The sequence below is a fragment of the Hippichthys cyanospilos genome, chromosome 13 (genome assembly GCF_059441005.1).
Source record: "Hippichthys cyanospilos isolate Australia breed blue-spotted pipefish chromosome 13, RoL_Hcya_1.0, whole genome shotgun sequence".
NCBI lineage: Eukaryota > Metazoa > Chordata > Actinopteri > Syngnathiformes > Syngnathidae > Hippichthys > Hippichthys cyanospilos.
This window is the reverse complement of record NC_142381.1, coordinates 11,114,373-11,138,039: the sequence shown is the minus strand read 5'-3', so window position 1 is coordinate 11,138,039 and position 23,667 is coordinate 11,114,373. Positions and strand designations below refer to the sequence as shown.

The following is a 23,667-nucleotide window of genomic DNA, read 5'->3' as shown; positions in this document are numbered from 1 at the left end:
TGTTTGTTTTTTAACCCTGTCAATCAAGTTTGACAAGTTGAAAGGTGAGTAGTGCACATGTTCGAAAGGAAACAATAGCTGAAACATTTTAAAACGTTTTTTAAGAAAGTAAACTACAGCAATAATAATTAAAAACTTTATTTTATGACGAGGGTGGGGTACTACTATTGGGCCCCCAGGCTGCAGTTATATTGTCTAATGCTAAACACGCCCCTGATTTTTTTTTTTTCGAATACAATAAAATTGTGAGGTTAAACTTGAAAATGAACTTTGAAATCTAGGTCACCTTTTGTTCAGAGTCAGACATCAACTCGTGAGATGACGTGTCTGTGCCTGAGAGGATACATGCGCTTCCACGTTAATCTTACCTCGCGTGGAAACAATGAATGAATGAAATGTCCGCAAACTGGCATTTGGGATAAAAAGAACAAGTCGATTTTGCTGCGTTTTTGTGTTAATTCTTAAGATCCCTGTCTTTTACTATATGTTAACGCTTTGGTCAGTGATGGAACATTCTCCACTTGTCCAAATCTGTAAGAGGCGGAGTTGACCAGGGATAATCAAGATGGCCGCCTTCACTGAAAGGTAAGAGTAACGGTCTCGTTCTTTCAATGTGATAGACGTTTATGATTATTATGTTGCTTTATGGCATCTGTCGTTTCAAAGCGGACAGAATAGTAGTCGTAATCGTGCCTGTCTGCCCGTTTAGAGATGACCAGAGGCAATCGTTAGTTCGACAGTTTGAGAATCGTGCAATTGAATTAACGTCTCGTCCGTCAACCTGCGTTTTAGCTAGGAAGCTTGCTATCGAGTTAGCGCGACAAAGCGAAGCGTGTTGAAATGAAGGCAGCGATTCAGTTCGGTTGTTCGTCCCATCAGTTTAACGTGCTGGCTTTGACTTTCTCAAATTAGACTCATTGCGCGTGATCGTTATTAAGAGTTTTCCAGAAGTTCGATGAATGGTAGCTAGCTTTAGCTGCTGCTGTAGCTGGACTGGTAAGCATCCCTGATTTAATAGTTGATTAAAGTGATTAGCTTATTACTGGACTCTGTGCATGCTAGTTAAAAGCTTTCATTTGAAAATGACGTTAGAATGTGAATTTCTATGAAACCATGGTGAAATTGTGAAACAGGACTGTCTGCTGTCAGGACAGACTACGCTCCACATCCAGAATCTGTTGTAATTATATATTCAATAAGAACGCTTTTAATTTGAGTTCTTCCTATTGAGGACCCACTAAATTGTTTCACAAAGGAAGAATTCAATCCTTGCTTTAATTAAAGGCAGAACCACAACATTTCACATTTGTTTTTAATTTGACAAAAAAGTGATTCACAGTAGTTCAAATTAACACTGCAGTTAAATTGAAATAGCTCTGCTAAATGTTTGGGTTGATGAACACATGAAAGCTAAATTTGAATCGTTTTAAGGAATGAAGATTAATTACAAATAAAGTTCTATGACATGACAGCTCATTCAACACAATTAGAGGGAAACAGACAAGTCTCTGTCTCAGGGATCACCAACCTTTGTGAAACAGTTACTTCTTCCTGAGTATTCAATACAAATGTCTGTTTTTAAGGGCATTTCGTACCTTTACCTATGCTATTAATGATTACATTTACTGAAGTGAAGATACTGATGCTAAGAATTTCTTAATTGTCACATTCTAACAAGGTAAGAATCTGAAAAATATCAATATGTAACACTTTATTTCTGAAATATCTACAAGGTTTCACATTTTCATGTTATAACATATACAATGTTACTAGGAAAGCATAACTGTCCGTCATTGGTCGTATAATTTTATAACAATCCTTGGTTTTGCGGTGTTCCCCGTGCGCACAACATAATCTATTAATCCACAAGGGAAACCTTTCAGTAGTGTTCACAATGCAAACAATACTAAAAGACAAGACACACTTCACGCATTGTATCTGTGCAGTTCCTTTTGAGTTAAAAAGAGGTATGCAGGGTGATTTATAGAAATTGCCATCTAGTATGGGAACAAATGCTAATGCCCACATTGACCGAAAATGTCAATGAGTTTACACCGAATGAATGGAATATGTACGTGCCTGGCCAGTGAATGACTGTAATTATTTGAAAATGAGGAAAATGTGCCTCAGCTATCTACTGTAAACAGGCCTGGCAGCAGCATTCAGATTTGCAGTAGCATCCATACAAGCGACCTCTAAAGCCCTTACGCTGACTTGGTCCGCACACATGACTGATTTTCCGTGCTTAATCCAACTGAAGCTTCCTTTATCTCGATTCCATTTGTAGGATGGCATCTATTTTGGCGCTCTGGCTTATTGTGTGTCTCAGTGGGGCACTGGCTGTGGAGAGAGCCAACTTCAGAACCTGTGACCAGAGTGCCTTTTGCAAGTGAGTTAACACAACTAAATACAAATCGGAAGGCATATGTTTCTGAATGCATTTTGAGTGTTACGTTTGTGTCGTCCTTTTAACTTTTGTGACGTCACAGACGTCAGCGAGCATTGAACCCCGGCGAGTCTCCCTATCGAGCCCTACTAGACACGATGGAGCTAACCAGCACTAGACTCACCCTGCAGCTCAAGAATGACAAAAACAAGGTGCAGTACCCACTATATAGTCTCACAAAGGAAGACACTTTAACAACTCCACCCATCACAGCCGAGACACGTGTACGGCATAATCAAATTTAAGTGCAAGAACGGTCTAAAACTAATGCCCCTGTGAAGGAAAAAAATGCTGAAACCTATGTATAAATCTACCATGTGTCCTACTGTAGTTGAAGCTTTTAGTGCCGTGTATCATAAGCAGTATTGTCGATTGGATTTCTATATTTAGCTACATAAGTCACAATATATACCTCTCGGTATGTGGCTTTATTTTATCACCTTTTCATGTATCACTAAACAATGATCTGAATTTGAACTGCACTTAAGAATTTAATGTATTTAAGTTTACCTTATAAATGATTAAGTAAAATATAAAAGTAAAAAAAAATAATGCCTGACACGTCAAATTTAAAGCACCCCCCCCCCCCCCCCCCCCCAAAAAAAATGTAGCTTTCAGGATGTTACAAAAAGACATTTCATGGAAAGGTTACACATATTTTGGCCATATCTGTTAATCCAAATTAAATTTGAACATGAATCAGCATTCTGATTCCTTTGTATGGTTTCCTTGCTGGCTTGTAGGTGCGTCTGCTACTGGAGCTCTATCGTCTCCAGGGAAACATAACGAGGGTGAAGATTAATGAGTTGAAGCCGCTGAAGCCTCGCTACGAGGTCCCCGACGTGCTTATCAGAGAGCCACCTACAGAGCCGTAAGTGTCTCATGGGTGGTTGAAGTTTTGCTGTGCAGGTGACGTCTCCTAGCTGCAAAATCAGAAAGACATACATGGTTGTCATCATTTTTTTTTTTTCCTTTTTCATCAGGGATTTTTCAATTGAGTTTCCTGATCCCAACCAAATCATCACACTTGATATCAACATTCCTTTTTTTTTTTTTCCCCCTCCCCAGCCTGTCTCTCTTGTCTCAGGATGAGAACGGTGTGGTTCTGTCCCTGGGGGCGGAGTCTCAAAGGGTCATTGTCAGCGCACGGCCCTTCCGATTGGACATTATGGAGGGGCGAGATGTGCTGCTGTCACTAAACTCTCGTGGCCTCCTGGCCTTTGAGCACTTAAGGCTGCGCAAGGACACGTGAGAGACCATACACACACACACATGCACACACTTTTGACAAATGCCTGCCCTCATTTGTAAACTACACATACCTCGATCAGTGGTTTTTGACTGGTTTTGACTGGTTGTCCTCTTCTCCTTATCACCCCAGTTTCTCCTATTTAATAACTAGCACATTGGCTAGTGTGTGGAATAATGTCACGAGTGTATTCTCTAGGTAAAGACCTTAAAAATGTTGTGTATTATATTTCTTGTACTAATATGTAAATCGTAGCATACTTGTGGAGTGTCTCTAAACAAAAGTTCAATTTTGCCCCACAAATAATTGAAGTGCTGACGGTGTGTTTTTGATGGGTGGTGTTGATGCTCTGGCGGAGAGTGCAATGTATTTGCTGCTGTATTAAACTCTAAATTGAATCGTTTCCCTCTTAACATAGTTGGAATCGTCCTCAGTATTCATAATTTTCGTTGAAATACACTGTACTATTTACATTTTAGATCTTGAAACATAAATTAAGTCATTTAAGTTTGGTGATTTTTAGGCCTTATTTGTTCAGTCTTTTGTTTTGAAATGAGGAACTAAATTGCCTGTTAGCTTGTTTCACAATGATATTACTGCGGTATATGATTTTCAGTTTTGTTGACCTAACCAACAAAAATTGCTTACATTGAGGGTGGTATACATGGTGACATACTGACCAGCGGGGACTGATACGGGCTAATTTCCGGTCTATTCAGCGAAACAGATTTGATTAAAAGACGATTGAGCCATGCGAGTTTGGAAAATTGTAGGAGAGTTAACACCATCTCTACTCGGATGATTTTAAAAAAATGCCTGTACCCTGTTACATAAAAGTATTTCCTCTTGCCTGCTAAATAATGGGTTGTGCTAATGGCTTTAAGAAAAATAATGCTTTAGTCTCGAATGCACACACCGCCAGTGTGAACATGTTTTCCTTTATCCCCATCCCATAGCCTTGTTTCCTAACCCTGCAGCATCTTCTTTTGATCTGGAATTAGCTTAAGAATCATCTGTTGCTTGCATGCTTGCTATTGCAAATAAGGCACCTCTACAACTGAATGTAGAGTAGGCTTCATATCCCACAACAACTAGATGCAAATGGATGGCTTTAAGGAATAAATGGCAGTTTTCTGAGTTCCTATTAGCGCACCTGTTGTCTTTGATTATGGTGGCAGTTGTCATCCCCGTGTGTTTGACCCATGTTTCCCTGTTTATTTACACTGTAATTCTTTAAAACAATGCCTCCAATGCGACATACTACTTTTTTTTTCCCTCATACTTTTATATGCTGTTGCATCTTGTGCCATGGAGCAGACTGGCAGACGGAGAGGCTGAGGATGCAGATGTGGAGAATGAGGTCCTACATGCTAATTCGGTCTTACTATATCTACTGTGAAAACCAGGGAAAAAATCCTTCTAATTTAGATGTCACTTGCTCCCCCTCTTACAATGCAGGCTATATTGGAGGAGAAAGAGGAAGAGGGCATGTGGGAGGAAACATTTAAATCATTTACAGACAGCAAACCTAATGGTAAGTTTGTTATAAATTGTAGCGGTAAGTTTTAACACCATTTACACACATACACACAAAAGTTCACTTAACTCGGACATATAAAGTACATGCCAAAGGGTTGGACACACCTCCTCTTCTTTTTTTTTTTTAAAAGTAATGGTTGCCACTCTCTTTTCTTTAGCTATAATTGGATTTTGGCAGAATGTGAATTTCAGCAGTCATCCCATAAGGCCATCAAAAGAATTCTTGACATCAACACAACACAACTGATGATCCCAACTCTATTGATGAAGCAAGAAATTACCACTGATTGCCTCTGACGTGTGAAGTGGAAATTATTTCATGACCACCCCTTGAAGCTCATCGAGAAAATGCCAAGAGTGTGCAAACAATTATTTTGAAGAAACTAACCTATAAAATATGTTTTTAGTAAGTACAACAATAACATACATAGATTTAATGCTTTCAGTGACAATCTACAATGTAAGTTGTCATGAAAATTAAGAAAACACACCGAATTAGAATTAGTGTCTAAACGTTTGACTTTGACCTATATTGTATGTCTTTTGGGTGTCTTTAGGATGTGCAACACCAACATATATCATTTGAACATTTTTAAGGAAAAACAATGACAAAAACATTTTAATCATGTGCAAGTAGGAGATAAACATGTCCCGCCCCCCAGTGTAAGGTTTAGTTTTAATAAAATGAAAGATGATAGTACGTAATCAAAAAGATAAATAAACAACAGTTTACATTTATACATTTTCTCAAATTATGTGTGTAGTGAAAATGTCCTTTTTTCATACATGAGTGTGGGGGTTTATTGTGTATAAATTATCACTAAAACTCCGTAAAACCATACTAAAATGAACCACCACACCAAAAAACACCCCAACAAATTTACAAAAAAAATAAGTTAAAACAAAACTAAAATAATGTTTGGGTTCAGATTAGACAGTGTATTATATATATTTTTTTAATTTTTTGATTTACACTTATTCAGGTTGTGTAACAGCAGTGGGAGGGATATCACATTTTCACTTTGGTGGCAGGCCACAGTCTGAAGCACTTGTCCTGATTGACTGTTGAATGAATACAACAGTTAGGAAATGCGGTTAACTTGTTTTAATGTTGCTGGTTTGCCTGCGCTTAACATTTCAGGTCCAACTGCTGTTGGTCTAGACTTTTCATTGCCTGGGGTGGAGCATGTCTATGGAATTCCAGAACACGCAGACAGTCTCAGACTTAAAACTACAGAGTAAGTTGAAACAATGAAACAACAATTTTCAATTGGATGTGGGTGAAACTTGAAAGGTGTGACGTGTGAGGAATTTTTTTGTTTGTGTCCACCTCTCAGAAGTGGAGATCCATATCGGCTCTATAATTTGGATGTGTTCCAATATGAACTGAATGTTCCCATGGCACTTTATGGTTCCATACCTGTTATGTTGGCCCACAATGCCCAGCGGACTACAGGAATATTTTGGCTCAACGCTGCCGAGACTTGGGTGGACATTAGCTCCAACACTGCAGGGAAGGTTTGTGACCCCTCCCATGCTGGAAAGCCTCCTACTTTTACAGATGTTTTTGTCACAATATGATAATAATGATTATGGATGAACTAGATGCCAATTTAGCCAGTCACTTTTATTTGGTTCTCTTCAGACTGTGTTTGGAAAAATGCTGGATTACGTGCAGGGCTCCAGTGAGACACCACAGACAGATGTGCATTGGTTCTCTGAAAGCGGCATCATTGATGTCTTCGTAATGCTGGGCCCTACACCCAAAGATGTTTTCTCGCAGTATGCTTCCCTGACAGGTAGGAGGAATACGATGTGATGATGACTGTCTTCATCTGAATGCTCAGTCTTGTGTAACTTTTGTCAGGCACCCAAGCCTTCCCTCCTCTGGCCGCACTGGCCTATCACCAGAGCCGCTGGAACTACAATGATCAGGAAGACGTGCTGTCGGTGGATGCAGGCTTCGACGAGCACGAAATCCCCTGTGATTTCATCTGGCTTGATATCGAGCACACAGATGGGAAACGCTACTTTACCTGGGATACCACCAGTTTCCCCACACCCAAGGAAATGCTTCAGTCTATCATGGATAAGAAGCGCAAGGTCTGAGTACAGCTGGAACTCATTGTTGAGGTTTACATGTTGTTTAAAGTGAACCCCCAGTTATCATGTCGGAATATGTTTTAGACTTGCAATCGGGGAAATTATGCAATTTAGAGATCATGCTTTTAACATAAAACAAACCTTTCAAACACATTTTATTCCAACACTGAAAAATTGCAAACATAGAATTTAAGTTTTGCTGGAATTGCCTAATTTGGGCCAAAATTTTTTTGAAAGATGATATATATTATTAAGATGTAGTTGATTTGGCTAAATATTTTTTTTTCATTTCTCTCTCTGTGTAATAGATGGTAACTATTGTCGACCCTCATATCAAAGTGGACAGTAGCTACAAGATCCATAATGAAATCAAGTCTCGAGGTTTTTACACAAAGAATAAAGATGGGGGAGACTTTGAAGGCTGGTGCTGGCCTGGTAAGATAATCATTAAATTTTGTTTGAAAATGCATTGGTAGTACACAAGATGTTTGTTGAATCCTTACGGAACCCCCTTACTTACTTACTATTTTGTATTGGACTTGATTGATTTTGTTTAGGCAGTGCTGGTTATCCAGACTTCACCCTCAAGGACATGAGAGCTTGGTGGGCCAGCATGTTTGCCTACGACCAGTATGAGGTGAGACCAGTGGCAGCTAAATTGACGTTTAATAAACAGCAATGACTTACGATTCCTTTAATGGGTACCTTGGTGCCTTGGATTTTGAGTTCATTCATTCCTTGAATGTGTTTGCAATACTCTTCCAATGCAGCATTCCTCATTGGAATAAATAAAAATGCCACAATTCCATCATTGGGTTGTTGAAACAAATGGACCTTTCCTCTGTATATTAAATGTTTTTGGCATCCACCGCCTACTATTACAAATAAGGCCATTTTAGGCCACAACATTTGTCCTCATCAGAATCTAAAAGTGGCTAATGCCAACTATACATTTAATATTTGGGTTCATGTACGTGTTGCAATGTGCGAGTTTATTCAGCCACTCTTTTCTCCCAGGGTACAATGGAGAATTTGTACATATGGAACGACATGAACGAGCCTTCAATATTCAACGGGCCTGAGATCACCATGCACAAGGACTCGAAGCATGGAGAGTGGGAGCACCGTGACCTGCACAACCTTTATGGCTTCTATGTGGTGAGCAGAAATCCTTGCAACATTTACTTTAGGGCAAGACCTAAAAAATATTATCTTTGCAAAATTATCACTTGTGATTGAATATTTGCATGTGCTGTTGTCCTAATTGTTATGTTTGTTGCAGCACAAAGCGACAGCGGAGGGCCTGATTCTGAGATCAGGAGGGGTCGAGAGACCTTTTGTTTTGTCACGGGCCTTCTTTGCTGGGTCACAGCGCTATGGTGAGCCTTGTATAGTTTCATTGCCCTTCATCAAATGTTTTATCACAGTTTAGAGAGGAACGAGGCATTGTTTAAGTGTTAATGGGTGCATCTTTAGGTGCTGTGTGGACTGGTGATAATGCGGCTGAGTGGGGCCATCTGAAAATCTCAATCCCTATGTGTCTGAGTATGGGTCTGGTCGGAATGGCTTTTTGCGGTGGTAAGTGCCTCTGTCTTGGGTAGTTTTTTTTTAGTACTTGTTTGCCACAAAATGCTGAAATAGTTACCAGCATGTTTTACTCTAACATGCTCAGTTGTAACAGACGTTCAGTGATGATTTTTAGGTATGAAATGTTGAACTATCCCAACTAGTCACAAGAGCCTAAAATTGCATGTTTAACAGAACTTTCCATTATTGTTCTTCTCTCGTAGTTCCTTTTGTTATGGATTACCAGTATAATATCAGTATTTTTCTGTTTTAATAGGGTTTGTCTGTTGCCTGCTATACTTAAATTGTATTTCAAAGGAACCCAAAAGCTGTTTTTTTTTCCATTTCTATTTCTTGATAGCCATTCAATATAAACACCTGTTTGTAAAAATCATAATAGTGGTAGCCATTAATTGCCCAAATAATGTCTTTTAAACTTCATTGAATGGGGAAAATGGACCTGATGTGAACAAATTTAGTTTAAATTAAAGGGCCCACTACGTGAATATTAAGTTACTTTATGACTGCAGTATAACTCTCATGATCCTCGTTCATATTTGCTCATCTTGTCTGACAGCTGATGTTGGGGGCTTCTTCAAGTCTCCCAACTCAGAATTGCTGGTGCGTTGGTACCAGACTGGAGCCTACCAGCCCTTCTTCAGGGCGCACGCCCACCAGGACAGCGCCCGTCGCGAGCCGTGGCTCTTTGGCCCGGAGAACACCGCTCTGATCCGAGAGGCTGTGCGCCAACGCTATAGCCTCCTGCCATATTGGTACCAGCAGTTCTACCACACATATCGCACTGGGCATCCAGTCATGAGGTGAGTATCTTGTGGGGTTTGAATTTCTCCCGACCCGAATGTTTTAATTCATAGTCAAATGCTGATCTATGAATTAAAACATTAGCTGATCTAACTGTAATGTATCCAATTCTATGCCATGTAGTGAAACGACTGGACAGTGTAAGTCTATTTTTTTTTTCTTTTTTTTTTGTGCAGGCCGCTGTGGGTGGAATATCCTCAAGATTCTGCTACTTATGCTCTGGAGGATGAGTTCTTGATTGGTGAGTAATAAAAATTATTGTTAGACTTCTGCATAGTTCTGCTGCATCGTCCAAGTTGAGCGTCCTCAACCTGGTTGTCTTTATGTTGGCCCTGAATTTGTAAATATTTCAAAGATTTTCTGTAACATCTACTTTGCTGCAGGTAGAGACTTGTTGGTACACCCCGTCACTGAAGAGGGAGCCACTGGAGTAACCGCTTACCTGCCCGGAAAAGAAGAGGTATGGGAGAAAAAAAGTTTTGATGCTCTAAAACCGTCTTTGTCGACTTGGTGGTATCCATCGTTCTCAACTTTTTTGCCCATCAGGTCTGGTTTGATGTTCACACCTTCCAGAAACACAGTGGTGGCCAGAATCTTTACATTCCTGTCACCATGAGCTCTGTAAGATGCACACACCTGTAAGATACTCTCTTGCTTGGGGCTTAACTCACTAATGGTGTTTTCTGTCTTCACATCAGATCCCAGTTTTCCAGCGTGGTGGCTCCATTATTCCCCGAAAGCTTCGGGTGCGTAGATCCTCCACCTGTATGGAACATGACCCCTACACTGTGTATGTGGCCCTTGGACATCAGGTATGTCAAATTTTGAACACAACATGTTGCGAGTAGCCATTTGTATTCAAAGAAGTGTTGTGTTTTTCCATAGAGAGCTGCAGAAGGAGAACTCTACATTGACGATGGGCACACTTTCAACTTTGAGAAGAAAGAATTCATTCACAGGAGGCTGTCGTTTGCAAACAACAATCTCTCCTCTTTGTGAGTTTCATTGAGAAGTAAAAAGCAAATGTTAGTCTTGCTGTTAGTTGAGGAAAATAATGCAGTGGCCCCTGTAAAAAAAAAAAAACAGCAATGTATTACTTTCATCTAAATGAAACTCCTCAATTTAATCTACCATAGTTCTTTGCTACCAAGATTCTGTCAAAACATTACTTTAAACCAAGCCCCGCAACTCACATAAGACATTGTTCGTTGGCACTTAGAATACCACATGATGGTAACCACCTGTATCTAAACTAAGCTCCTCACCTCACTTCAACATATTCTTTGCCCAAGATGGTGCAAAAAAAAAAAAAAAAAGTGTTTTTCAGTGAGTAATGGCTAGGTGCTAAAGCTATACAAGCCGTGGATATGCTTAGGGCCATTGCTGAAGCTGAATATTTTTTTAACTGACATTGTCATGACTCACAGAAACCTAGCTCCAGACACCCATTTCTCTACCCTCTCCACCATTGAACGCATCGTCATACTGGGGGCTAGTAAGCCCACCATGGCTACCCTAAAGACAGCCGGTAAGTCCACTTGTTTGTTTTCACATGCTATTTGCATAAGAGTTTTTTTTTTTTGTCATTTAGCACTTTCCTTTCTTTGGTTCCTTCCATAGATGGTCAGACGAGTAAGCTTGAGTTTGACTTTGATGCCTCCACATCAGTGTTGACACTCCGCAAGCCTGGCATGAATGCAGGTGCTGACTGGACTGTGATGCTACAGTGACCGTGGAGACAAAAGAGAACGAGCAGAAGCAAAGAGTGACTGAAGAGAAAGGAAATGAGCAACAGGATTCCCCACTGTGTAAACTTGAACATAAATGCGACAACTAAACACATGCACACACACAGACACATATACATACATACATTTCACTTAGAGTACATATGTCAAGTTCCCGCACGCGTCCTATACTTATCTGAAATGAAAGTCTATACACTCATGAACCCCTCTTTTGTGTAATACATAAATGATGAAAACTGGTATTAATAATTAACACAATTCATATGCTACGGAACCTCTGAAGTACAAATATACAGGTAAATGTCATAGCAAATCCTCTGTATTACTAGTATATGACAAGTTGAGAATATTTTTTCAGCCAAAACATATTTTAGATATTTAGGTTTTGTTATATGAAGAAAACAATTGATCCTGCTCACCTTTTCAGTTTAACACTTTTCACAAACTAGTAACAGATGAAGTTGTGTATAGGGAAGTAAATATTTGCTTTGATAGTGATCATGTCAATCAGCTGCTGCACAAAAAAAAAAAAAAAAAAGTTGTTCCTTCTTGGCAATAGAAATCCTTTTGGCTACTGAACCACTGACCTGGACGGGCCATCCTGTTGACAGTTTTCGTTTTGTTTGTTTTGATATGTTTGCATTTCCATTTGTTATGTTTACTATGAAATTTTAATGCACTTGTAGCAACCTAAAAGTTGTTTAAATTTCCATCTTGAATCCTACATTTCCAGATTTTACGGGTCGCAATTATCTTAAATGTAAATCTGAAAGGAATGCCCCTTGTGTTTTCTGAATTATATTAAAAATGCTATTCATGTCAGCTGCAGTCCATAAACTTTAATTATCGGAAGTTAGATTTTCTCCTGTTAAATTGTCAATCTGCATTTGTATTGTTTTTATGATTGTAAATGTTGCTGCAATTTTCTGTTGGTTCAACTTGATACAGTGGAAATGGATGTGAAGGAGCAGACCAGCTGTCAGTTGTCAAATATACTTTAAAAGATGTGACCAAGTGAAAATAAAGATGACCAAATGTGACAGGAGTCACTATGATTTATTTATGTTGTCTTATGTATCAGTTTTTTTACATGTTGGATTAGACCTGATTTGTTTGGAAGTCAAGCAACCTAGAAGAAACAATTCATTCTAGCAAGCTGCAAGTATTTCTTTACACGTTTTTTTTTTTATTTATAAACACACCTACTGCATTAAATGTAGGTGTAAACATTTAAATCGGGTAAAGATTGCACCCGACTTAGATGTTTACTGTTGGGACATAGTCTGAGCCACCTTTGAACACAGCAAGCATTCTATTATTTGTGAGAAGTGATATGTTTCTGTGTGGGTTTGAATTAGCTGTTTCTTTTAAGTATTTGTGTCTCTACATGATTGACAGACTGACTTTGCGATCGTTTGCAATCGTATCTACCATTCATTGGTCTATGGAATATTGTACTTGGCATTTTTTGTTCATTTGAATTTTCACCCAACAGTTTGTGGCGCACATACCTACGTCAAGACGCAGGTACGTTGTGCTGGCGCAGTTTCGTGACGTCACGAGGTTTGCCATCATGGCGACGGAAGACGAAATGAGCGGCAATGGGGACCTAGGAGACCCTTCGGGTACCTTGAACAAAGCTAAATACAAGTCATACCGATCTTATGCGACATGTTGGAAGTATGCACGATGTGCTGGTTTGGTCTAAATGAGCACAAGATAATCGTCCGCGTAAGGGTGTTAGGTTTGAGGGTAGCCGTGACTAGTCGAAGCTAAGCTAACTTGCGTTCATAAACATTTATAGGCATTTGATATATTTAATACTTAAGCAACTTATCACATAGAGTGACTTAGCTCTTCGTTTGTGGTATTACATTGGTCATAGTTTCTACATAGCGGTTTCGAGTGAAAAAAGTTATTATTCTGGGCTCCGAATGAATTAAGTTAGCTGCCGCTGTCTCAACATGTTGTTGGGGTAAAATAAATACTGTTTTAATACATTTATTTGGCGTGTTTTGAACTTGATAGCCATCATGAAAAGACGCAACATTCCACAGTGAAATTTGGGCTCACATTGCGAACGTCACGTGATCAAAACCCAGTAAACAGGTGAGCTGTGACGTTGGCAGTGCCAGCCCAAGGGCACATATCAGTCTACATCAGAGGATTGTCCAGCTTCTTTGGATTGTTGAAAAAGGGCGACCTTATCTGCTTAATAATTATTCCATCAACCCAATATAAATTATATTAGTGTTTATACTGGATGTGTTTGACTTAAAATGAAACCAATCGATATTTTTCATTCAAAATAACCAAAGGCATGCATCAATGTTCTGTTATAGCCATGGAGGTTGCAGATGATCCCATGCTACCTCCATCAGAGATGTCCGACGAGAACGGCTGCAGAGACTCAGCCACTGGAGAGGCAGACCTGGCTTCCTTCTCACTGCCTTCAGCCACAGAGGACGATGGAGACGATCTGCCAGCAGACTTTGAACGACTGTGGATTGCAGCACACGAAAATGCTCAAGACTTCACCAGTTGGACTGACCTGTTGCAGTACTGTGAGCAAGAGGTGAGAGCTTGAAGTTTATAAGAATCAAAAAAGTCAGTATCAGTATCATATTAGGTGGCACTGACCTATTTGATTATTCAAGATACATTATGTAACATGGAGTCAATGTTCTTGTTAGGGTCACAACGCAGCATCACGGAGAGCCCTGATGGCATTCCTCAGCCGCTATCCACTCTGCTATGGTTATTGGAAAAAATTTGCTGATGTGGAGCGTCGTGCTGGTAACAACGACAAAGCAGCTGAGGTGAAGAACTGAAATAACTTTTGTGGCTTGTATTTTGTCGGCTTTCAGAGGCTATGGTGCTGATCAGGTGTTTTGTGTTAGGTGTGCATTCAGGGTCTTCAGTCAATCCCTCTGAGTGTCGATTTGTGGATTCACTACATCAATTTACTGTTGGGAACACTGGACATGAACCACCCCGAGTCTCCCAAGCGTATTCGCAGGTACGTGCACGTTCATGATTAAAAAATAAATAAATAAGAATGACAGAGCCCTGAACGACTATGATGTCGTTTTTAGTCAACAGCAAATGTGAAATTCCTGTCAGTTGGGTTTGATCAAAACAGATACATTTTGATGCTTTATTCACTTTACACAAATGCAATAATAAGGGGAATATGATTAGATAATTGGGGGTGGATTGAAAATATTGTAAAATTAAATATTTGGGTTGCTGACTTCTGTTTTTCCTTTGCATTGTTCAATATGGGGATATGGGGACATGTTCCCAAATTCTCTATGTAAAGATCGTGACCGTATGCATGCTTGAATGTTGTTTTACACTCATACATGCTTTGAACGCATTTCGGCAAAAATGTACATTTTGATCTTTCAAATTACATTGTATAACCTGACCCATATCATACAAAGGAAGGAATAATGAAATTACAATATATGAAATGAATTGTGTCGTATATTGCTATTCAGAAAAAAAAAGTTCTAAGTGTGTGAGAGGGACTTAAAATCAAGTTTTACTGTTTTGAAAGGAAATGATATACCGTTACTTGGGTTATCTTTTACCTAAAATGTGTTTTACTGATAACCATCCTCAACTTTCAGTGTGTTTGAGGACGCCGTTGTAGCAGCCGGCTTGGACTTCCACTCAGATCGGCTGTGGGATCTATATGTTGAATGGGAGAAGGAGCAAGGCAATTTGAAGAACGCCATAGCTGTGCTAGACAGAGTCCTCAAAGTTCCCACGCAGAACTACAGCACACACTACGAAAAGTAAGAGGTGCTCCAATGCGCTGGTCGTGATTGAGAAAACCATTACCATTACTTTAAATTATCGTTACGTGTGACATCTGTCATAGATTCAAAGCCCATCTTAACAGCAATGAGCCCAAAGAATTGCTTACCCTGGAGGAATATGAGGAGGTGAGGGCTTTTTGCCGGGAAACTCAGAAAGTGGAGCGTGCTGAACAGTCCAAGGAGAAAGGCAAAGAGGTGCCGCCCGGGGAGGAAGAACCAGCCACACCTGAGGACACAGACTCGGTCAGTGACTTTTCACCACATCGCACTTAGACACCTACAGAACTTTAATGACATCCTCGTCCATGTTGACTTTGTTTAGGAGGAGCTGATTCAAAGGATTAGAGAACAAGTGTTGGTCCGTCGGGACACCATTTACCAAGAGAATGAAAATGAAGTTCGCAAGAGATGGAACTTTGAAGACACAGTAAGTCATGATGTGTTGTTTGGATTCACGGATCACTCTTGAAGAGTCTCAACAAAGTCGTACCTCGATTTATGAGCCACTGTTTGTGACCTTTTCGAACTTCATAGTCTCACATTCACATGTCCCAATGTATAATAAATATGTTTTATCACACTGTTTTTATTTCCATGAGCCGTTATTTGATTTTATTTTTTTGTTTTTGTTTTTTGTTGTTTTTGTTTTTTTAAATACAGTACAGTGCATTTGTTTGTTATTACTCATCTTACTTGAGAGGACAAAGTGTGTGTTGCGGTGCGGGTACTTGCCCATCTTTCAGGGCACATAGGTCCACAGAATTCTTATGAACCTTAGGTCGGTGTTCGGTAGTCCTGTGTATTTTCGAATTTTATTTCTTCAGTTTTTTATAGAAAGCAAATCAAGGACAGGTAGTCTGACATGTTTTAGTGGTCGGTAGGACTCCCCAATTTACTTACAAATAGCCCTGACACTATGCACTGAAAGTCAGTACAAGTACAGGACTGCCTCTACTGTCATAAGAATTAGCAACAACTTACAGTACATACATTTTGGTCAAAGCAGGAAAAACAAGGTGTCAATGACGTCAAATAATCTGCTTAGTTTTAAAATATGGTACCGGTAGTTTTAAAAAGTAAAAATGCTTTTTGCCGTTGTTTGAAATGTCTTACAAATTTCATGCATTTAATTTGTAGATCAAACGTCCCTACTTCCACGTGAAGCCTCTTGATCAAGTCCAGCTGCGTGGTTGGCACGCCTACCTGGACTGGGAGCTTGCCCAATTGAACAAAGACTCCGAAGTCCATAACAAAGGTGATACCCTCTTGTAAAGGTGGAGTCAAAACCAACTTGTTTGACAGTCACGTTTGTGTGTGCAGACTCAAACGAGGTAGACACAGATGTCAAAGAGAGCACGGAGAGCCCAGATGTGACAGCGCAGACTCAGGAAAGGATGGAGGAAACCAAAACTGTCCATGATGACCACAGAGTTCGTTTTCTGTTTGAGCGCTGTCTAATCGCCTGCGCTCTTTATGAGGAATTCTGGATCAGGGTGAGAGAAATGTTTAGAACACCTGTGAGTGCTAAAACTGGTGTCCGATAGTTGTGTTTCCACTACATTTGTTTCGCAGCGGCGGCCTACAGCTGCTAAATTCTCGTCACCACTGCTACGGCTGCGCAATATAATGCTTTTGGACTAAACTCGTGACCCCAAATTCAGGATCATTCAAGCTGTGTTTTCTTGTAAAGCACTGGTGTCAAACTCCAATCCTCGAGGACCAGTGTCCTGATTTTTTTCTTTTTACTTTCTCTGCCCAACACACCGGATTTAAATGATTAGGGTCATTTTTAAGTTCCTGCAGAGCTTACTAAAGAGCAAATCATATCAATTAGGTGTGTTGATGAATAAAAACTAGAAAACATGCAGGACACTTGGGAACTGGAGTTCGACACAAGTTGTAAAGGCTCTTGACCCGTGAGCTAACCCGAACCCAATCAGCAGTATGCTACAGGTCACACAAACAAGCTCCAAACTGGTTAGAACATGATAAAAGCATTTCTTCTTTGTTACGCTGTCGCTCTTAGTCTTGGAAGTAATTTCTTCAACACTCAGTGTTAAACTAACGCACGATGCAGCATGGGCGACATATATGATATACGTAAGTTTGTGCGCTGCAGCAACAAACAAGCTGCGTCAAGCGGATCTCATTTGTGGTGACAAATAACTAGTTTTTCCAACTAAAGGTCACTAAGCATGCTAATGTGAAATGCAGAGCCGGAAAATAACTAAAACAAATGCTTCCGTGTGCAGTAGATTTTCCAAAGAAGTCTGCTTAGAACCGCGTTCTGGCGGAGAACCAACATATTTAAACAGTAAAGAAAACGCAGATATGGTCACATAAAAATCTAAGATTTGAATACAAAGAAGCAAAGAAGAATTATTATCATACTTTCTGACTCCTTGTAACAGGAATCATTTTGCTTTTCTCAATTAAAAAATGCAATCATATACTGTATACTTCCATTATGAATTTACACTATTACTCTCACCATTACTGTGAAGACTTCCATATCCAGCAAAAAAAGAGAAAGTGCAGGTTGGGGGGCCTTTTCATATGATAATTCACATTAAATTAGTCTGTAATGTAAGGTAGCACAATAGTTGTGCCTGATTTCTCACTTGTGACCTTTGTGTTTTGTTCAGTACATTAAGTACCTTGAGACATGCAGTATGGATGAGGTTCGGGCCCTGTACAAGCGAGCCTGTCTTCACCTGCCTTCCAATCCCAACCTCCACATGCGCTGGGCCACCTTTGAAGAGAGACACGGTAAGAGACCGCACACTATCTTCTCATGTTTCATTTCCCCTTATGTTGTTTTTGCCTAAATTTCCTCTTTTCTCATCGTATCCCGCCTGGACCTTCAGGTGACCTGATCGAGGCTCGACGAGTGCTGGAGGCGCTGGATAAAACTTTGCCAGGTTTGGTCGTGGTCCGTGTCCGCAGGGCCGCTTTGGAGCGGAGGGCGGGCCTACTGGAGGAGTCGGAGGCCCTGCTACAGGAGGCGGTGAGCCAGTCAAAAGAGAAGCCCACGTTGCACGCCTTCTACTCCATCAAGCTTGCTCGACTACTCCTGAAAGTCGCCAGAAACCCGAACAGAGCTCGCAGTGTTTTGCGAGCCGCACTGGAGATCAGTCCGGTCAGTGTACAGTAGCACTTTTCACCATTTTATAAGGGCTTGAATCATTACTGAATACTTAAAATTTTTCAAACATTTACTATCAACATTTTTGCCTATTTTAAGCAGTAACTGAATCTTCGGTTACGTTTGTGAATTTGGTTTTCTGCAACTGTTACAGTATTTTGAAATAATGTCCTCTGTTTTTCCAAGATAGATAGGGAAATTAAAACGTTTTTTATATCGAATTAGTCAAGAAAATAAGTGACAGGCTGATTTATTGTTAACGCAATTCTAGCGGAATGTAATAATGGTGACCCTAAGTGGTAAAAAATAATAACCGCACAAAACATTTTGATGTGTATTAATGAAAAAAAAATGTCGGGAATTCTTTTTCAACAGAATAATTAGTTCTAAAAACCTCACATTGATGCACCCTATTTTTTTTTTACATTCAAAGAGGCGTTTTAATCAATAACATTTGAATATTTTTCTAATGGCAAAATATATGCTTTACCTTTTTCAACATTAACTTCAGCAAGACCTAAAGGGCCACTACGTATCAGTAGTGCTCTGAAAAATGACGTGTAACGTTTTCCATTATTTCTGACTGTCAGGGTAACGACAAGCTGCACCTGAACCTTCTGGAGTTGGAGGCATCAAGCGAGCCCTGGTCCTCTGCTGAGGCGGTGCAAGAGTGTGTTACGCGGGCCTTGGCGGCACCTCTCACGGCGCACACCAAAATCATCCTCTCGCAGCGCGGCCTCCAGTTTGTGGAAGAGTACAGCAACTCCATCAAGAGGTCAATCTTGTCTTGCATTCATTAGTTCCAAAAAAAAAAAAAGTATCTTTTTTTTTCCTTTTGTTGGTTTGTTCCTCACAGCCTGTTTCTATGTCCTGCTCAGTGTGCTGTCTGTCTATGAGGAGCACCAGAAGCTACTCAAAGAGCTGTGCGGGACAAAGAGAGAGGCGGACAAGAAGTAAGGGAAGAAAGACAAAAAAGTCCAGCCTTTCTGACCTACTGATAATGTAACCCTATCTGTTCATAAAGAAGCACAATTAGCAAATTTTATTGTCATTTCCCACAGGGACGAAAGTGGAGAAAAGGTGATTAAAACTGAAGACGCGCCTGCAGATGGCTCATCGGCACAAACCCCGCCCACTGACCCTCAAGCCCCAATCGCTGCACCACCTCCCCCGGACGTGAGCACCCAGTCTGCTGATTATAGCGGATACAGCAACTGGTATCAGGTATATGTGAATGTGTCTGTTTAAATTGATTTCATTTGGGTTTTTTGGGCATTTTGTAGTAATTTCTGTTTCCTTCTGTCAGCAACAACACTACGGCAGTTATGGCTACCAAAACACCTGGAATTATAACCAGGGATACTATCCGCCCAGCTAAAAGTTGCTGAAATCAACCGTGTGTGGCAACCGGGACTACAAAAAGAACATCAGTCAGTCTCACATGTTTGGTCCTCACAAAATGTCTCAGAGCATCTTTTTGTCTTCATCCTGCTCCTCCTCCCAAGGTGCTAGAGATCAGGCTCAAGTGTTGCAAGGCAGCAAGAGGAAAGCTACATGAGTGAGTGTTGCTCGCTAGGCCTGTTTTAAGCCGAACTATTTTTGTATGTCCACTGTCCAGAGGCTTTCATTTTGAGTTTTTTTTTTTTTTTTTAATTATCGAACTGTGCAGGTCATCTATTACAAGGGAGTTTGTATAGCCCTGCAAAATACGAATCTGTCCCTTAATGTACATAAAGTGTTTCATAGTGTCTTCTGGGTTTTTGAATGCTCTACTTGAGGCTGAGATGTGTTTGACCTTATTCACATGCAGACTTTTGTGGTTTGTAGTTGAATGTTTCAATTGAGTGAATGTCATGTGATCCACCTGCCTTTTTGCGACATATAAAATGAGCAGCATATGAAGGACACCACAGCAATTCTCCAAGCCAGCTTTATTGAAAGTCAGTTCTTGAAGTCAATTATGCAGACATACTTGTCACTATATTCTGACTTATAAAAACTGGCAAAGTAGAGTCTCACAAAATAAGAATATGGGGAACTCAATTTAAGGCCCTTTTAAATAGGCAAGTGGAGGAATCCAGTTCAAATTTGTGTTCTGTTTTGACCTTACTGACACTGGTCAGATGCCAGCTAGATTTACTATGTACAACTTTAATCACTGCATTCGAAACAAGCATTCAATCATCCACACAGCCATTAAAAAAAAAAAAAAATCTTAAAATGATGATATGAGTGATAATGCAACTTCAACCTTCAATTAATCCAGGTGACACTAAAGCCATGGGGTCCAGTCTGTTTTTCGTGTAAAATCTAGTGGAGGTGGTGAGGTAGGCTCATGGCGCTCAATGCTACCCCCTAAACTCACTTTTTGGTAACGACCAGCACTGCGGAAGGCACCAAACCTAAACAAAAGATGGACCAAAAAAGGGAGCGACGGATTAGTAACAGTAAAATGTTTCTTTTGTGGTCAATCTGTCTCACCTAGCTCTTTGAGGGGCTTCTCCATGTCCAGATCAGTGTAGACGTGACGGGGGTAAGGGGACAGTAGTGTAAAGTCCTGACCTTCTGGCGTGTTGCCGTTCACCTGCACGTAGACGCGTACTGCCGCCAGCGGCTCCTGGGCCTTGAACACCGCCGTTAAGGTGGAACCATCCAGCAGACGCACCTGTAGTTGATGTGGGACATGTGGTAAAGGGAGCTTGCTCTTCATGAACAAGGCAAAATTCAGAGGTATTCAAATTCTGACCTGTATTCTGGACTCGTCATACTCCTTCTTGGTGGGGGGCGGGCCTTGACTGGTGGGTGACACCGGGCTAGGCTGGACTGATGAAGTACTTGTGCTCGAGGTTCCTCCACCTCCATACTTTCATCAAGGTGAGAAAAATTCCAGTCATGATTGTATAGTTCTCCGCAGAGAAATTTGTCGAGTCAACTACCTTTTGTGCTCTCTCCTCCCTGTCTCTTGCTATCTTTTCTTTAACTCTTTGCCTAGCGCGGAAAAAAAAGTCAGCGGGATGTCACCGTTTCCTGCTCTGAGACGTTCACGACAACCTCACCTGGCCAGCTTGTCCTCCATCTTCTCTCTCTGCCGAAGCTCGGCCAGCTTCTTCATGTCGTCGTCCTGCAGCTTGTTGCGGATCTGCTGCAACTCTTGGCCCTGCCTCCGCCGCTGCTTCTCCTTCTCCAGCTCCTCGGCGCGCTCACGTTCTCGGCGCTCCGCCTGCTTTATCCGCATCAGTTCCTCCAGCCTGACGCACACGAAGAATAGGTATGACTTCTACATTTAACTTGCTTGTAAAAAAAGGTATTTTACCCAAACTTAGGGGGCCTTAAAAATTGGCATCGTGAGTGGTATGGTCGAGTGTATTATAGTTACTAAATTACTAAAAAAAAAGTTTACATAAAAACTTTCACTATTTTTTTTTTGCATGAAATAACGATTTTACAGTCAGAACATTTGAGTGTACAGTATTACAATACCTGGTACTTTAATATTTGTTTAGCTTCACAAGAAGAAGTGTTGGCAGACTTTTCTTGAAAGCCTTCGAAAGGTCATTGATAATTTTACCAGTGCATCCCTGTCAGTTTTGCACATGGCCAAAAAAAAAAACACGCAAAAAAAAAACAACCTAAACATTTTATACACTTTTTTTGTTGGTACTCAATAAACATTAAAAGAGTATATGCAATAAAAACACGTTATGAAAATAGACACGCACCCCCCTAGATTTCTTTTCAAATAAAATGTTTTTTCAAGTGTAAACTCTCCATTATTATCATGTTTGATCATGCACATATTTGACTTTAATTCAGCGTCCGGGCGGCTGTTAATATGACCGCAGCTGCGCGAGACTTCAAAGTAAAGGGGTTACTGCTCACTTACTGTACAGTGTATAGGGTTCAGTCATTAAAGATTTAAGTAAATATGCGTACATTTTTAAATTTGAAAAGTGGGGGCACTACTTCGCGAGTTTCATTTTTCGCGGGTGGATTCCGGTCCCCATTAACGGCGAAAAATGAGGGATGGCTGTATAATGAAAACCCACAAACTGTTAATACCCTGATGTGCACTAACCTTTTGACTTGCTGCTGTTTCTCCTCTTCTGTCATGGGTTTTTTATCAGCATCACCAGTCTGGCTGCCTTCTCCACTTGCAACTGAGAGACCAAAAAAAAAAAAAAAAATGAAAAGACAAATGGAAAATAGAGCCAGCCCACTAATCAGCCATATGGTTTTCCTGGTTGCTTAATTCTACAATTGATATGGAATGTGCAAGCGGCAGTTTACATTTGAGTGTTTTCACCCTCTATGTAACTGTAGTTATGCAATTTGAAAGCTCTTGCATACCAGACTGGTCATCGTCCGGCGCTGTCAGGACAGGAGGCTTGTAAGGCTCATCAATGTCAGGATCGTTCTCATGCTCCATTAACCTGAAGAGATCACATGTAGATCCCCATCACTTTGCACATCCCTGACCCGGGTCTTGTGTGTTTCGGGCTTACCAGTCCATTGCTTGTTCGATCCCTTGGTTCCCAGTGCTGGCCACTGCCCTTTCCCTGAAAAGACAGGACGACCGTAAACCATTCTTCTACCTCTACACGAAAATCTAAAATATCCACAGTGACTCACGCTCTGTTCTGGTCGAATCCCATCTCCAGCAGGCTCTCAAGCGTCGTTAAGTCTGCCATTGTCAGCTGAAACACAACGTTTTCCTCTCTTTACATTTACTTGCTGTCATGTTCTCACATTGACGGAAGTCACGTCACGAATGCATTCGGCGAGACGCAACCCAACTATGGCTCATATGACTTAACTGAAGCTCAGGAATCCAGTTTAAAACGTGATAAAAAGGTCACAAATGAAGTTGACGAAGATGAGGATTGTATCTTACCACAGCGTGATAGAGCGTGGCTGCCTTACACAACAACAAACAGGGTTTAAATTAGCATCGGTGTGGCTAGGATTCAAAGATCCCCGGCTAACGTTAGCGTTGCAGTATACAAGCGAGGCTATTGAGACAAAAGCGCAACGCCGACAAACTTGATCGTCACGTAGGCTATTAAGAATACAGTGCCTGTTTTAACGTTGAAAACCCAACACCTATTCTATTGGAATGTCCATAATGGAACGACAAGTGAGTAACGACAAAATGTTAGCTTACTCACGCCTTTGCAGCCACAGTATGGAAGCCCACGTTGGTCAGAAAGAACGACATACATTCG

General features: G+C 40.6%; 3 protein-coding genes across 10 annotated transcripts; 2 read left to right on the top strand and 1 right to left on the bottom strand.

Annotated features, from left to right (window-relative positions):
• The first annotated feature begins 392 nt into the window (after positions 1–392).
• On the top strand, positions 393–12,513 carry ganabb (glucosidase II alpha subunit b). 5 transcript variants are annotated; one of them, XM_088431207.1, is made up of 25 exons: positions 393–585; positions 2,288–2,389; positions 2,490–2,598; positions 3,190–3,317; positions 3,515–3,694; positions 3,828–3,893; positions 5,013–5,055; positions 5,154–5,229; positions 6,376–6,472; positions 6,572–6,752; positions 6,913–7,033; positions 7,102–7,337; positions 7,646–7,772; positions 7,895–7,974; positions 8,355–8,495; positions 8,620–8,716; positions 8,814–8,915; positions 9,481–9,724; positions 9,902–9,966; positions 10,109–10,185; positions 10,272–10,346; positions 10,424–10,537; positions 10,611–10,720; positions 11,153–11,253; positions 11,346–12,513. In XM_088431207.1, exons 1-25 carry the CDS (start codon positions 566–568, stop codon positions 11,453–11,455), a joined length of 2,802 nt encoding a protein of 933 aa, XP_088287333.1. In that variant the 5' UTR covers positions 393–565; the 3' UTR covers positions 11,456–12,513. The 5 variants fall into 5 exon arrangements, with proteins under 5 accessions (XP_088287333.1, XP_088287331.1, XP_088287330.1 ...); XM_088431205.1 differs by having other exon boundaries at positions 397–585; positions 6,575–6,752; positions 6,880–7,033; XM_088431204.1 differs by having other exon boundaries at positions 399–585; positions 6,880–7,033.
• Positions 12,514–13,031: 518 nt separating this feature from the next.
• LOC148413828 (pre-mRNA-processing factor 39) lies at positions 13,032–20,193 on the top strand. Of its 2 annotated transcripts, none has more exons than XM_088431894.1 (15): positions 13,032–13,098; positions 13,816–14,048; positions 14,167–14,292; positions 14,374–14,492; positions 15,109–15,276; positions 15,363–15,543; positions 15,623–15,727; positions 16,438–16,555; positions 16,621–16,793; positions 17,946–18,069; positions 18,168–18,439; positions 19,036–19,220; positions 19,324–19,398; positions 19,507–19,669; positions 19,752–20,193. In XM_088431894.1, the coding sequence occupies exons 1-15, from the start codon at positions 13,047–13,049 to the stop codon at positions 19,821–19,823; spliced, it is 2,166 nt and encodes a 721-aa protein (XP_088288020.1). In that variant the 5' UTR covers positions 13,032–13,046; the 3' UTR covers positions 19,824–20,193. The 2 variants fall into 2 exon arrangements, with proteins under 2 accessions (XP_088288020.1, XP_088288021.1); XM_088431895.1 differs by lacking the exon at positions 13,032–13,098 and adding an exon at positions 13,129–13,582.
• A 168-nt stretch (positions 20,194–20,361) lies between these two features.
• On the bottom strand, positions 20,362–23,667 carry ubxn1 (UBX domain protein 1). Of its 3 annotated transcripts, none has more exons than XM_088431896.1 (10): positions 23,611–23,667; positions 23,075–23,139; positions 22,948–23,001; positions 22,793–22,875; positions 22,521–22,602; positions 21,502–21,693; positions 21,382–21,433; positions 21,192–21,308; positions 20,927–21,110; positions 20,362–20,847 (listed from the first exon to the last, which is right to left on the bottom strand). In XM_088431896.1, the coding sequence occupies exons 1-10, from the start codon at positions 23,662–23,664 to the stop codon at positions 20,807–20,809; spliced, it is 924 nt and encodes a 307-aa protein (XP_088288022.1). In that variant the 5' UTR covers positions 23,665–23,667; the 3' UTR covers positions 20,362–20,806. The 3 variants fall into 3 exon arrangements, with proteins under 3 accessions (XP_088288022.1, XP_088288023.1, XP_088288024.1); XM_088431897.1 differs by having other exon boundaries at positions 23,607–23,629; XM_088431898.1 differs by lacking the exon at positions 23,611–23,667 and adding an exon at positions 23,337–23,600.

What these genes read in the sequence shown, in the direction of transcription:
- ganabb (XM_088431204.1), top strand. Translation starts at nt 566, where the DNA reads ATGGCCGCCTTCACTGAAAG. An exon ending in TTGCCTACGACCAGTATGAG is followed by an intron (nt 7,975 to 8,354) that starts GTGAGACCAGTG and finishes CTTTTCTCCCAG; the next exon opens with GGTACAATGGAGAATTTGTA. An exon ending in ACCTGCCCGGAAAAGAAGAG is followed by an intron (nt 10,186 to 10,271) that starts GTATGGGAGAAA and finishes TTTGCCCATCAG; the next exon opens with GTCTGGTTTGATGTTCACAC.
- LOC148413828 (XM_088431894.1), top strand. Translation starts at nt 13,047, where the DNA reads ATGGCGACGGAAGACGAAATGAGCGGCAATGGGGACCTAGGAGACCCT. An exon ending in ATGAGGAATTCTGGATCAGG is followed by an intron (nt 16,794 to 17,945) that starts GTGAGAGAAATG and finishes TGTTTTGTTCAG; the next exon opens with TACATTAAGTACCTTGAGAC. An exon ending in CACCTTTGAAGAGAGACACG is followed by an intron (nt 18,070 to 18,167) that starts GTAAGAGACCGC and finishes CTGGACCTTCAG; the next exon opens with GTGACCTGATCGAGGCTCGA.
- ubxn1 (XM_088431896.1), bottom strand. Translation starts at nt 23,664, where the DNA reads ATGTATGTCGTTCTTTCTGACCAACGTGGGCTTCCATACTGTGGCTGC. An exon ending in GGATTCGACCAGAACAGAGC is followed by an intron (nt 23,002 to 23,074) that starts GTGAGTCACTGT and finishes CTGTCTTTTCAG; the next exon opens with GGAAAGGGCAGTGGCCAGCA. An exon ending in ATCGAACAAGCAATGGACTG is followed by an intron (nt 22,876 to 22,947) that starts GTAAGCCCGAAA and finishes TGATCTCTTCAG; the next exon opens with GTTAATGGAGCATGAGAACG.